Source organism: Trichomycterus rosablanca, chromosome 24, assembly GCF_030014385.1.
Source record: "Trichomycterus rosablanca isolate fTriRos1 chromosome 24, fTriRos1.hap1, whole genome shotgun sequence".
Classification (NCBI taxonomy): domain Eukaryota; kingdom Metazoa; phylum Chordata; class Actinopteri; order Siluriformes; family Trichomycteridae; genus Trichomycterus; species Trichomycterus rosablanca.
In genome coordinates this window covers 3,738,629-3,754,107 of record NC_086011.1, presented here as the reverse complement: position 1 = coordinate 3,754,107, position 15,479 = coordinate 3,738,629, and the positions used below count along the sequence as shown (strand labels likewise).

The window sequence follows — 15,479 nt, the reverse complement described above, 5'->3', positions numbered from 1 at the left end:
AAACTGAAGATAAAAATGATGCTAGATGAATGCTAGGTATCACACTGCATTTGCTAGATTGATTGTTTTCCTAAATCACTCACCAAGAGCAAATATAGATTTTATTCTATTTCAGCGTTTGCTATGAGGAGGAACACAGAGGGATTAGCGGAGTTAGCAACCACTCTGTTAGATTCCCCTCAGCAGGTGGCCAATGTTCCCAATCTGTAGCTGCTTGTTTAGTGCAGCTTTTCACGAACCAGCCAAATGGAGCTTAGAGGGGGGCAACAAAACAAAATTGTCCCTTCCTGTGTGAAAGTAACATAAAAGTCCAGTTTTTCTGATCTATAGACACACAAACAATAGACGACAGGAAAGTCTACGTACTTGCTTTTCATGTATCCATAAATGACCTAGTAACAGGAGTTATGAATATTCATGAATATACCACTTAGCATGCTTCTGTGTTCTCCTGACGTTAATAATACCATGTCAGGTACACATCAGTCACGTAGACATTAGAAGAATTTCAGTTTTTTAAGGCTTAATTATTATTATTCTCTTATTTTACTTTTATTTTTAGTCAGTTCTGATTGAAAACATTTATATTTACACTATCAGACAGATTTTTATATCCAGAGCAACTTAAGAAGTGCTGAAGTGTCACAAAACAGACACTGCACTCTCAGCACACATTTTTGTATGTATGAATTTGTGAATGTGTGGATTATGAATGGGCTTGCAAATGCTAGTGCAAGGCATCTTGGCATAGGTGGGTCAGGATTTTTATACACTTTATTTGGAAATGGCTTTCCATTTTCCACTATTACAAACAGCTAAATGTGATAGTTCAGCTATTCTGGTATTTATCGTGCTAATCTAATAACTTAAAATCTCTAACATTTCTAAAATCACTGTTTACATTACTATTTAAACGTTAGAAAGACTTTAAAATCACAAAATAAATGTTGGAGATAATAATGGAGCTTTAACTCTAAAACCAGCAAAGCTGTGTTATTGCCTTTGAGTCAATGGCTGCAGGTATTCATTATTTCAGTTAGCTTCATGCTTCATGCACCCTGGACAGATTATAGATGTTTAGCTAGTGCTATTCAGTCTTCTACTTGTTGGAACAGACATCAATGACAGGTATTATCAGCCCAGGTAATTGGTAGCAGGTGGTTCTGTATGTTGTTTATTCTGTTTTGAAATGCCTTTCTGTATGAGGCTGTTTTCTGTGCTGTACATTATTGACTTTGTGATTATTGTTGATTGTTGGGAGGCAGGGACATTGGAAAACAGTAATGGTCAGGACATCAACCATAACCCTATACATTTCTGAGCTAGCCATTATGCATTTGCTGATTTCTTCATCCATTTTATTAAAACAGTCACTGCACCTTTTAAAAATTGGCTTATGGTCTCTTGGTATCTTGTTATGAATTAAACATAAACTGTCACCTTGGAAGGAAATTTGTCTGGTTGATTATATGACCATATAGACCACAGTCAGGCAGGCTTTGTATTACCAAGGACTTGGAGGCTTTCATGCAAGAAATATGGACGCTTCTTTAAACACAGCATCTTAAAACTTGAATTTAAAGCTTGTTACGTACGTATTACGTGAACAAAGAATAAGCAGTAGCAGGAGTTTAGTTCTTGCACGGTAACCTTCAAACTCATGATGACATAGAGTTTGATCGATTGTGGACTGTGACACCCATGTTTTGGCAGCTTCTTATTTATGGGTCTGTTTTTAGCAGTTCTGTTTGTTCCAACATGTACGTTTGATTATAAAATCTATCAGCCGTGGACCATAGTTATGCTCACCTGGAGTAATAATTAAAACAGGCCTAGTGATGAGTAAATCTCTTTATCTTTACCCATGTGCAAATTTGCTTGGCAATTCTGTGTCATATCGCTGTACACCAGCCAGACGGGTGTCTGGAGCTCCGAACATCTAAATATTTTGTCACTCCTGAGATTCATGTCAACGTACTTTGTAGTGCAGCTTATAAGGCAATGTCATCCCTGACTGGTTGTCTGTTATGAGACCCGGTGGTGCTTTGCCACTGGGGCCGCAAACGAATATGTAGTGTGAATCTTTATCATTCATTGCATATAATTAACTTATGGTGAGTCTAGCACTTGGAACCTCATGTTTTAACATCCTTTAGAAATCCTTCAGGGGTCACTGTACTGACACAGTGCTGAAGAATAAAAGGTCAATTGTGTATTAAGAAGCCGGAGTGAGAATATGCTCATGCAATCTGAGTAGTGAGAGCCTGAACTTACCATACCCATTTGGAAACCACTTCCAGGAATAGCAGTTCTCTGAAACATGGGATAATAGATTCACTAGAGAGCACAGTGTGCCCGTATAAATTATGGTTGCTAACTGATAACCCAGAGCTCTAATGGGTTCGGAACAGCTTTCTTTGACTAAAGACGCTCCATCTTTATTCATTTCGTTCCTAACAACCTCTGCATGGTTATTTATGGATATTTTTATGGTAGACGCCAGTGTAGCCAGACTATATTTTAGCACAGCACGTTGATATTATTTTGTTTTGCTGCAGGTTGGGCAGAGAAGGAAAGTTTGGATGATTTAATGAATTCTTAATAGAGGCAGCCCTCAGGCTTTTACTGGAAAACCATTTATTATAGAGAGTATCCTTTCTGGATATGCGCTCGCGCCTCTCAAACACATTAGAGCCCTGGCAAGGAACTGTGTAACCTATTGTAGGTGTGTACAAAATCTGAATGGGCTGGGGTGTTAGTGTATCCTAACTAAGCGTGGATGGAATTTCGATGATGGCAGAACATTTGAATATTAAAATAATGCAGTATATAATTTAAATAAAAAAAGTAAATACAAATAAAAAAATACTCAAAGTGCGAGTTTACTTTGACCAACATAGTCAAATATACAGTATATGTTTAATAGTACAGCATCAAGAAAACTGTAGAAGTACATTTTTAAAACCAATTAAACTAGTCCGAGGTCAGTGTAAATACCCAGAGAAAAACGTTTGGCAGTTTTAGTTTTAAACTGCTTTACTGGATGCTACAATCTATTACTTCTTTCATTTCTCATGCTGCCTGTGTGTTGTCAAACCAGGTACCTTCTAGCTTTTGTCAGAGAATTGATTTTTGAGAACCGATCCTTCCAAATTCAAGTAAAACATCATTAATCTGGTTTTCTTCATCCTTTCTTTTATCCATTATACATCACTATTCACAATTAAAAATAATTAACTGGCAGTTTTTATTTAACATTTTAAGATCAATGTAACCATCTCTAGTAATATAGAATAAAACCACACAACTTTTTTTTTACTAATTTGCTTTAAAACTTCTGTATTATTATTAATAACATCATTAATTTGTGAAACTGCAAATAATCAGAAATCCGATAAATCAGAAATCACAAACTTTATCTGTTACAAAATGACCACAATTCTAATGAAAGGTGTAGTTTTGGTGTCTGGAGAGGTTTTATTTCTCTATTATAATTGGAGTGTTGATGCCAGAGGTGCCTCTCCAACTCAATTACAATCACCAAAGGTCCAACCAGAGACACGGCAAATGATTTATCTAGCATGTGATTTACAACACAGCCTGGAGTTATTTGTATCGGTCACTGTGAACTCTAAACTCATGTTCCTGCTTTTAATCAGACATCCCAGGAAATATAAGTATTCCAAATATTCAATTGATGTGTGTTTCTGAACCAGACCTCTAAATCTGGTGAAATCGGATCATTACGGATGAACTGAGACGTTCCTTCCTCTTGAGTAGTTTGGAAAGTGAATTACTTTGGAGAAGGCTCTTATCTTAGGAAACAGCCACGGTCTTTATGTTGTCCAGCAGTAAATTTAGCGGTAAAAAGAGCTTTATTTTGCCATTTTCTAGTTCCTTTACTGCCCTGTATTGGGTTCAAAGCTGCGGTTACACTAACTTTTGAAATCTGTTCACTTTGTCTGTAGGAGTTTAATTAATAGCACTTACAAAACTGATGTTGAAGAAATGTCAGTGCCAGTCACATTGATCTATAATGTGTTATTTATTTTTTTAAAGCATTTTCGCACTCAATTTAGCGCACTCAGTTTTGTCTTCCGCTGCTGAGAGATACCTGATTGCATCCGAGGAGAGCACGTCGCTGTACACGCCTCTTCCGACACGTGCACAGCCCTCCCCATCTCAGCCCCTGCAGGGTCCTTACACAGCGTATGAAGAACACACCCCACACATAGTCCAGCCCCCACCCTGCAGATACGGTGGCCAAATAGTATCTGCTGCAGGCACTGCCAATTATGCCTGCTAGATGGCGCCCAGCCGACCGGTGGCAACACCGAGTTTCTCTGTGCTGGTATGCAAGCGGAATATCCCGCTGCCCCACCTGGGCACTATAATGTGTTATCCTAACAAATAATGATCATGTATAGCTGCCATACACCTACATTATTTTTATTTTTGCATTTTCCCCAATTTAGTTGTACCAATACTATTAATAAGGATGACAGACTCACACATAAATTAATCTGAAAATGGTTTTCACTAGTAACTTTTTCCTTCTAAGCTAACTTGGGCTCTTTCCTGACAGGTCGTGGATAAAGTTCAAGTTATCTACTGATAAACCCGAAGCAGAAACCCAAAAAAGTTTCCTCAGTGTTTCTCAGTGTTTACAGGATACATCCATGAAACCAAAACCTCAAAGTGAAGATTGTTATCTTAGAAAACTGCTGCACAGGGCTTTATAAAACAGCATTTTAAAATCCAGCCCTGATAAAACAGCATGTTGCTCTTTCATCTCAGGGTTGCTTTACTCAGCTAAAAGAGTTCCCAGTTTTAATGACTTAATTAAGTTGACACCGCCTGCTCTCTCTGCCTCCTCCTGCAACTTTTACATTCCATTACACGCTAAGAGGCAGCCAGTAAACAGCAGCTAATCAATTACACATTCACCCGTTCACTTCACGGTTACAGACTGTTAGGCAAATCTAATTGAATTTTTCCAGCAGAGTGTCTGTCGGTGAAAAGCTTAGTAAAAAATGAGATGAACAAAACCATTTTTACCACATTTGATTAATGCAGAGTTAATATTCTGATTATTTTTTTACTTTTTTCATGTTATCTGCAGCTTCCCACCCGTTATTTTACACAATGGTGTTTTTACTAAGACAATTGAGGGCAAGCACTTTAAAACTGATGAAGGCAAATTACCGTTAGGGAATCCAAGATCAGTGCTGTTTTTTGGTTCAGAACTAATGGCTGCTATTTAATTAAAAAGAACATCTAGAATCAACCCTCTTCATTTCATTTATTTTGGTTGTAATTGCCCTGTCCATCAGGCTGGCACAAAGGACAGTTTGTTTTGCCTTGCGATCTGCCATCATATTCTTCTAGTTGGCAGTGTAATTCCAGATGCAAGACGATCTCTTGGATTGGTATTGGTGATTGGAAAGATATTTGAATATGCCCTTGAATCTATCAAAACAAAAGATTTGTGCCATTATTTTCTGGATTTCTGCATGAATTATGGTCATACTCATTAAATACAATGTATGTGGGATTAGCTAAGCACACAATTTAAATAACAAAATCTTTATTTAAGACATTGATTAGTTATTCACAGTCTAGCCTGAGGAGAGTGTGTAATTCTCAAGGCTAATAATGACTATTGTAAAAGTCAAGTGTTCCTATTTATCTATTTATTTATCCTATGTGTTGATTGGTGCTTTTCTCATGAAAATGTGATTATGTAACCCATGCCTCGGTCAAAATTAAATAAGGTCATTACAGAAAAAAACACTCCTGTTTCCTTAAAACACCCATTTACAACTTTTTGGACCACGTTTTATTAAATATAAAGCAAAAGTCAAATCTCTAGAGGGAATGCACAGCTATGTTTGAAGTGGAAATGGTAGCACGCACCAACACCACTTATTTAGGAAACAATAAATTAAAAATTTTAACATATTTTCAATGACCATATACAAGTAATTAAATTCATCCTTACTGTTCTGCAAGTCTAATCAGCATCCACAGGAGTTAGATAAATATATAAGTTTTTGCTTCAAATGTAGGTTCATTTACTTATTAAATACCAGGGTTCCCATTTTGTTAATCAGTGTGTTCCATAAAGACATTAAAAGCAAAATTAGTTTGGACAATATTTCATACTTCATGCAGAAATCCAGTTCATTTGAAAGGTTTACAAACTTCACTCGTCCACTAGGTGGATTTGTTAGCCCAGAAATTCAAGCCCATGTTATGCATCTCTTAATGTCCACTTCATTTCTCCTGGACTTAAGTCTGCCTCACTGTAGACACACACACAGATGGCAGGGTCCCTCAGGCACAGACACTACGCAAATGAATCAGGGCTTATCGTGTTCAGCTGCCAGCGCTGCCTTCATCGGGCTGTTCCGCCTGCCACGGCTAATTGGGGCGAATGGACCCGTTTAAACGCAGGATCATGAGACACACACTATGCCTGGCATTTATTTTAAACAATGGACTAAAACATGGCCTTATTATTGGAAATCCTGTGATATATCTAAAGCTGTAGCTAGATAGTTTGTTATTCTATTTTATTTTATTTATTTTATTTAGCAAAAAATGACAATGCTGTGGCAAAAGTCTGGCATCGAAGTAGCAGGCATTAAATCTAAAGTAAAATTAACTGCACCTAAACAATATTTTTTATTTGTGTGCTATGTTCTTCCTTATTTAAATACATTTATTGATTGTTTTTTAGGTTACATATACCATATAGATGGACCTTGGGTAAGTGGTGTACAGTTACTGAATGTTGCCCATCTGTTGCGCTGTATCCCATTTACCAATCCAAAAGGACCTAGTTGGACCCCCACGGACCAAATGTTATTTGTACTGTGGACCATTCTTGACACCTGTGACACTAACCTGGTAATAACGTGGTGGTAGCAGGTGCAGCAGTGTTGTTTGGATTTTTTAGCACCTCAGTGTTAACTCTGGGAGTAGAATAGCAGTCTAACCAAAACCCAATTATTTAAAAATGATAACCAGCTATCTATAACCTGCATCTAATATAAATTATGTCACAGTGTCATGTATCATTCATTACCACGCATGTTAGTAAACGTAGTAATAATGTAGAACAGTGGGATGAACAAAACCAGTTCAGCATCATGTATGTAGATTTTACACACAGTTATTATGCAAAGGACATGATGCAAAATATCCACATCATTTTTGTAAAACAGCAACAAAATGTTACACATATGCATGCATGTGCAGAATTTATCATGAAGTCAGATTCCACACTAAAGCAAATCCTCTTTATCAGGTTAATTTTAGAAAGTTCAGAAACTCTAAATCCAGCTGTACAGAGTTGCCACATTCACACTGAGGTTGAGGTATTGTTAGTAGCTGCACTATTAATTGAAATCAAGCGTCTGCTGTTGGAAATGAATTACATTTTTAGCTGACAGCATTCATTGAACACTGACTTCTTTGTTATCGGTTATCCGGTTAATAGTTGACATCCCTAAAACCAGCAGTGCCCTGTGTGAAAGCTTTTACTTTCATGTCAAGACTAGACGGAAATTTACACTTATTGTGCATACAAAAACAGCTCTGGTCTCTAACTTTACACCAACAACCCGTGTTAACAATGTGTTTCTAAAGAGGCCAGTGAGTTTAAACAGTATTTAAAAATCCCAACAACAGTGCTGCACCTGATGCACCTGAACAACACACACTACCATGTTATTACATTGCATAAATGAGGTACAGGGGTGACAGAGTGTAAAGAGCAACAGAAGGGCTAGTGAGTAATTGTATATCCACAAAGTCCATCCGGATGGTAGTTGTACCAGATTAGTGTGTACTATGTATACTTTAAAGAACAGGACTTATTTTTCTTTGCCCTTAAATAGTAATACTGTTGTCATTTAGCCTTTCAGTTATTTAGATGTGTGACTGTAGTGCACTATTCAGGTCTCACAAGATGCATTTATCAGGTCATTGCTTAAATCATGGATTATAATGTCATTCCATTTATCTGCGTACAATCCCCTCTGAACTACATGGCATGAACAAACACATTATGTCAGGTTACTATTAATCATAACTGACATGTGACCTGACCTACTACAGTGTGTACCGATGTATGACATGCATGAACCACTTTGATAATTAAAAAAGATAACATCATGTAGGACAATGATGAGGCAAAAGTGACCATGAAGATAATAATAATGATGATGGTAATAATGACTCTGATGAAGTGATGCACTTTTGTTCAAAAGCAGATGAAGAGGAGGAATTAGTATGCAGTTTTTCAGGAAAACAATGACGCTTCGGCGCTAGAGTAATGTTCTGTAATTAAAACAGTTTATTATCAGATGCCACAGCGTGTTTATACTCCATTAGCTTATGCATTTTTTGTATTTTCCACTTCGGATGTATTGTACCAGGTGACCAGACTGAGTTGGATTTGTAGTTGGGTAACATGTTGCTCCAGTGGAGCATAATTCTGAACAAACAGTTGAGCCCAGATATTTATACCGGACTGTAAACACATAATTAGATTTTGAGATTTTTGTATTTTACTTTAATGCAGTTTTTACTTTCAAAGTCATTTTTACTTTCAACACCTTTCTAGATTTCTGTGTGAGTCAGTCACTTTTTATCCATAATTTACTGATGCTGCAGGCCAGTCCTTTAGAATCAGGTAAACAAACACATATTTATCTTATGTTACATTGGTGTTTAACAATCTTTAACAATAAAGAGGAAGGCATTTACCTCTGGAGTCGAAGCAAAATGGTTTATTAAGAGACTGATAAAAAAAATAGATATCTGTTGGGGGGGAGGGAGAGGTGAAAAAAAAGAAACGTTGGCATAAGGGGTGGTGATCAAGGGGTGTTTTCCAATGCAATTCATTATTCAGTGTCTTTTCAGTCTGTTGCTGCTCTACAAGATGATTTCCACGTACAACCACACGTTAGGTACATATTTCTAGCAAACTTGCTAAACAGGTACACTTCCACTTACTGTAACAACTGTCGAAATTCCTATAAGGGGTAAACATCAATAAAAGAAAATCAAATATGAACAAAATCAATTTTAGATTTATTTAGAAAATCTATGTATAACTATTACATTCCATCCTCTCTCATACCAGTTGTGCTATTTATGTAGAGTAAAGGGTTATACGGTACAAGGCAGAGGCTTTTAAGCTCTAAACAAGGCATCTACTAGACGGCTATGATTCCTTCAAGGCTCAAGCAGGGTTAACAGAGTAGATCCAACCCATAATGCATTTGCATCCAAAGCAACATGCGTATCTTTCCACTGGTCTGCAAAAGCTCGTTAAGCTCGGTAATTGGGCAGTGTTTGGCTACATTGGCTTTCTTACCTTACCTGTCCTTTACCATTTTCTTTTTGCTCTCTGCTTTCTTGTGCTTATTGCACCCCCTAGTTTGCCAACTTGACAAGCCCTGAGAAACAGTAGAAGCTGCAGACTGCCATGTGGATGTACCCACTATTTAAGTGGAATGAGGGGTTGGAGATGAGGGTAACCTTTTGTTATGGCACTATAGTGGAGTCTGCAAACACCAAGTTGACAGAGTCACCATCGTTTCGTAGTATGTGCTGCTTTGGATGCTCGGACATCAGTGCCTCTGTGGGCCTTCCGTTTTGTGCCTCCTTGATGGGCTCCAGAAAGACCACATGCTTGTTGTTACTGACCTTGCGGCCTGGACCCTCCGTGGTAGCGGGTGGCGTCGGTGTCAGAATTGATGACTGGGCACTGCATTCGTTTGCAGGGCTGGGAGTTGTGGGCAGTGGCTGCTTGCGGCACCAGCAGCGGCAGGGTGTCAAGTAAAGGTACATCAGAACCAGAACCAGGCTAACCACACATCCCAACAGAGTCGTGAAGCCTGTGTTGAAAGGTTCGACCTCGTGTTGATGCATTGTCACAGTTACATTGATCTCCCGCGTCTCATTCTGTAACTGTTGAAGATCCTCTACCATGCACCAGTAGATGCCGGAGTCTTCTGTTTTGACTGAAATGATCTCCAGGCTTCCATTTGAATACATTCGCAGTGAATGATTGTTGCCCGGTGGAACAATATATTCCTTGTGAGGGGTCACCCACCGATAGTAAAGACGCTGTCCCTTTAATGAAGTCTGACATTCCAGCAGCACTGATTCTCCTGCCTGCACTTTCAAACTGTCTGTGCCCTCAGTGTCCGGTGGCCTGACAGTGCAGTTTTCAAAGAAGCGAGTATGTTTGAGAAACTGCACTGAGGCACGAGGTTCCCCATACACTAAACAAGTGTGCTCAACTTGGTAATCCTTGACTGGGATGAATCCTTTTTGTTCCCATTGCCTAAACATGCTATACATCAAACACTCGCAAACTAGACTATTGTTGTGTAAGAATAATCCTCCCTGAACGGTTGCCGGCAAAGCTAATATGTTCTCAACAGGGAGCTTGAGCATGCGGTTCGAGCTAAGGTCCAGCGTAACAAGAAAGGGATGGCTGTCCCCCTGAATGGAGAGGAAAGGGAAGTCAGTCAGGCGGTTATGGCTGAGGTAGACCTTGCGCAGGTTGCTCAGGCTAATCAGGGCTTTGCTCTCAACTCTGACAATTTGGTTATTAAACAGAAGCAGCTCCTCCATCGCGACAAGCTCCTGGAAGTAGTGATCAGCGACCCTCTTCAGCTGATTGGAGGAAAGGTCGAGGTGGCGCAGAGTTGTCGAGTTTTGAAAGGTCCCCGGGGAGAGGGTGGTCAGCCAGTTATGGGCCAGCCGCAGAGTTACGAGATGCGGCAGTCCGCTGAAGCTGCCTTCCTCTAGCTTCGTCAGATTGTTGTGGTTAAAATCCAGGGTGGCAGCTGTCACCGGCAGCGGTTTAGGTATGACCTTTAAGGCAAGGTTGCTGCAGCTGAGGATGTCAGATACTTTTAGGCAGCCGACGGGTAAGCTTGCCCTGGCCGATTGCAGGAGGATTGCGCCCAGGATTAGAGTGCCGGCCACACCCTGAACGCACAGCATTGTGGTGTCAGGATGCTGCTGAAGGTTGGCAAGGCAGCCAGAGTGCTACAGGGGTAGATGCCTGCTCATTAAAAACACTGTGGTTTTGATTTGATGGGTTTGATCATCCGCAGTATCTGTACAACAAAATAGAAAATAAGTGTGAGACAACAGATTCCAGTTTTCATAACTATGTTTAGCAAAAGTTTACAAGATGTCTGTTATTAACACCACCACTGAAAGCTTAATATATAAAAAAGGTATTTAAACATTTCTTACCTGAGATGCCACTCCAAACATCCCAGTAGCTCCAACAATGCAACGTTTCCTTATTTATTTGCTTATTTACAGCTTCATATCTTCACAGCACATCAGTTATACTCTAGCTTTGAGTCTGGTTGCGTCCTGAGGGTGTAGAGCTGTCAGAAGTTGGCTAACTGAAAACATTTCATTCTGCCCCATGCCCGTGGCTGATAACACCATTCTGTGCTTCCTTGTCTTAGAAGTCTTTCAGCCGTGGCATTTAAACGATGACAGAAAAGCCTTATAACAAGACAGCAGACTTGGCTAAGTCCTGGATGTTTAAGAAAGTCTGCATTCTGTCTGGCTCATTTAACATATCGTATTCAGTTGACACTCCGAGAAGATAAAAGTAACCTTGTTTAAATAAGCCAGTCTTACCCAAAAGAGATCACTTTCTCACAAGTCGTACCATGTCCTGTTCCACAATGAGTCTGACGTTCCTTCAATCCACAAATAAAAACATCCGTGTATTATTTGGTTCAGTTCCAAACACGTACGATTGATCGCTGTATCCTTCAGTCCTTCTGTTTTCACACTCTGTTAAATCCACGTGGCATCAAAGGAAACTCGCAAGTTTGTTGCCCGGATTTCTCCTTCGTACCTTCATGCATGAAGATGCATTTACATCTACACTTGTCTCCTGCAGAGTATCAGGCTTTTACTTTCTTTCTTTTTCTCCATTTTTCTCTTCTCATTTCTTGGTCTGTCCCACTCACTGGCTGCCTCATACAGTGCGAGTGTGTACACCACACACTCTTTCTTTCATACACACTCTCGCTTCCTCTTTCTCTCTGATTTTCACTCTCTCTCTCTCTCGCTCGCTCTCTCTCTCACTCACTCAGTCTTGCTGCCTTGTTCCCTCTCCTCCTCAGGCACTGATTGGTTGAACCACAGGATTTGAAAGAAGGACCTGCTAAAGGCACTTTTAATGTTTTGTTTTTTTTGCCTGCATTTTTTCACCTTTTGTTGAATGCATGTCTGGCAGGTGGTTTCTGCTCGGCTCTGATGTTTTAATGACACATCGGCTTTGTTAGTGCTTAAACTGAACCTTAATTAGCGAAAATAATTGGATATTAATGCCAGAGAATAGGTGACTTTGAACCGATTGCATTTGCCAGTAATTAAAATTGGAGCTGCAGATTTTAATCATGTATATTTTATAAGCCTCAGACATAAAAACATTTTTTGATTAATATCTGTATAGCTAATGTATTTAATTTCTTTATGTATGTAATACAGCATTTTAAACAACAGTTTTTAATCACTTTTTACCATCGCAGTGCTTTCCCCATCTGTTTTCATTTAATTGAATGTTTCATTTGGTAGCCTAGTGGTAAAGGTACTGGACTAGACATCAGAAGGTGGTGGGTTCAAGCCTTCCAGCATTAGGCTGCTAATGTTGGGCCCCTGAGTAAGACCCTTAACTCCTAATTGCCTGCATTTTATCAGTCACAATTGTAAATCAATTTGAATGAAAGCATCAGCTTAATGTCATTAAGGTAAATGACTGATAACATGTTGGGCAGGTGGTTCTAATGTTTTGGCTCATCGATGTAGGTGCGCTAAGCTTTTCCAGCCAAATTAATTGCTAACAAAATTAGGCATACAACTACTGACAAACATTGACAGCAGAACATATGACTTAGCTGGTCATAAAACTAAAGAACCTCATGCTTGTTACTGGGTGACATTTCTCTGTTTGTTCTGGCTTAATTAGGCTGCAGACCTCCCATGATTCCCAATGTGGCTGCAGATGAGTTTTACTGTGATACAAACATAATTTACCCCAAATTGCCAAAACTTTGCAATAAAATTAAAATAATTTAAGGATGCAGCAGGATGTTGTCACACTTAATAGCTGTTCTGTCTAAAACTTTCCCCCAGTGTCTTCAATAGGAGCTTTATGAGGTCATGTAATAGATTCATATTTTAAATTATATTGTATTGTCTTGTATATTTGATGTTTGTGTCAGACAATTTTATTGAATTGGATTTTGACTAAATAAAACATAACAGAGGCTAATAGAGTGCTAATAGTGGTTGTAGCCACTAGACAGACAAGTGATTTTGCTCACTTGGGACTTTTCTGATTCACACTCCTTACGCTCGCCCATTTTTTATAATAATGAGATCAAAATCGGGACAGGGTGCGCATGTTTGAATGGAGACCCCAGGGTTAATAGCTCGGAGCTGCTTTTGTATGCCTCCAGACCAGCGTCAGTTTAACATCAGATTGAAGTCTCATTACAGCCTGTAAATTCCCCTGAGTCAGGAAAACGAAAAAGAATTAAGGTGCTCATTATTATACCTCTGCATACATCTCTATTCTACTGCTAGCAGCTGGACGTATGAACCTGCTCAGAGGCATGAATACACCACTGACTTGGTCATTATATTCTGAATCCCCCCCACTGTGTTTATGACATCAAAAGAAATGGCAAGTTCTTTTTCTTTATTTCTTGTTTCCCTTTTGATTTCTTTCATTCCTGCTTTTTTTGTGTGTTTTTATGTTCTACTGATAGAGTGCACCAATTCTCAGAGCAGTATTACAGTGTTTGGTATTGGCCATCATGCCGTTAGTAGCACACGCATTTCAGTTTGTTTTTCCACTGATGTAATAGTGTTAAGTTATATAATCCTAACTTACTGAAGGACAAGGTTCAGTTTTAATGGGTATTGTTTCATTAAATCGTAGTAAACCAACAGTAACTCTCCAAAAACTGTTGGTTATTGGAAGTTCATGAGAGTCCAGTTACAAAAGCTTAGAATTATTTAAGGATAGGTATTTGTGCATCCTTATTCTTTTCTATTTTTGCCTCTTAGTTAGCATTCTTGTCCTAATTCTTCATTCCTTTCTGCTTTTGTACCTTCTAAATCTTTTTTTCTTTGTTTTATACATTACTTTCCCGCAGTTTCAAACCATCCTCCCCCTCCTGCATTCCTTCTTTTACTTCAGGTGCTTTCTATCTTAACTTTTGTCCTGCATCCTTATTCATTAACATTGTTGGTTTGCTTTAAAACGAACTGAGAGAAGCATTGATCGGTAAAGTGCTCCCCCTATTTCATGTGATTTTTTTTTCAGACAGGCTTTTTAGAATAGTGGAACAGAAAAATTGAAATGCACTATAATCTTCTCTTTCACTAAATGCTGTTTTAAGCCTTGACTGTAACATTGTTTTAGCTGACAGACAAAAGTGCTTTCTCAGTCACTGTTGTCATGCATGAAGCTTAAAATGGTAATTATTCTAACTGGCTTTCAATCCCAATTCTCTCTTTGTTGCCAACTGAGAAAAATGCAAAAAAATGAAGGCTTTTCCTGGTAAGCTTATTAAAAAAAAGGGTCAGCTTCTTTTGGTGGTGATCTTGCATCTCGTTTATCCTTTAAAAATTTAACGGCCGTTTTTTCAACTTAAAATGTCACATTTCTAACCCATAATTTAATATTAAAATTAATAATAATGAATATGAATCCAGGGTGGCACGGTGGCTAAGTGGGTAGCACTGTCACCTCACAGTATGAAGGTCCTGGGTTCAATCCCCAGGTGGGGCGGTCCGGGTCTGTTCTGTGTTGTTTGCATGTTCTCCCTGTTCTCCAGTAGCTCCTGTTTCCTCCCACAGTCCAAAAACATGCAGTCAGGTTAATTGGAGACACTGAATTGCCCTATAGGTGAATGGGTGTATGTGTGTCTTCCCTGCGATGGACTGGCGTCCCCTCCAGGGTGTTACTGTGTGCCTTGCGCCCATTGAAAAGCTGGGATAGGCTCCAGCACCCCGCGACCCTAATTGGATAAGCGGATAAGAGAATGAATGAATGAATGAATAATATTAATCCTTTAAAAAAAGCAAAACCACAAATATTTGCATTCCTGGCATCACTCTTACAGACAGGATTCATAGCGTCATGGACTTCATAAAGTACCTGGAGCTTTTGAATATTTCTCATTTCCATTTTAAACAAATGTACTTTAAATATTGCTTCTATTTAAAAATAAAACAAATATTGCAAAACTAAGCTAATTAAACACAGAGACTTATGTTCATGATTATTTTTCCCCTTCATTTCCAAGGTTGCCAGTAATTTTGGAGCTGATGGAAATTCACCCATTTCTAACTTCTACTGAGGTGTCAGTTTGATTTATTACTTGTTATGATTGCAGTTATTATTG

The 15,479-nt window shown here is 38.9% G+C and overlaps 2 protein-coding genes across 2 annotated transcripts in view; one reads left to right on the top strand and one right to left on the bottom strand.

Moving 5' to 3' along the window:
• LOC134302075 (E3 ubiquitin-protein ligase RNF123) overlaps positions 1-15,479 on the top strand; it is a 102,771-nt gene that overhangs the window by 55,352 nt on the left and 31,940 nt on the right. The gene's annotated exons all lie outside the window — the stretch shown is intronic.
• amigo3 (adhesion molecule with Ig-like domain 3) lies at positions 8,779-11,071 on the bottom strand. Its single transcript, XM_062987097.1, has one exon. It carries the CDS (start codon positions 11,029-11,031, stop codon positions 9,559-9,561), a length of 1,473 nt encoding a protein of 490 aa, XP_062843167.1. The 5' UTR covers positions 11,032-11,071; the 3' UTR covers positions 8,779-9,558.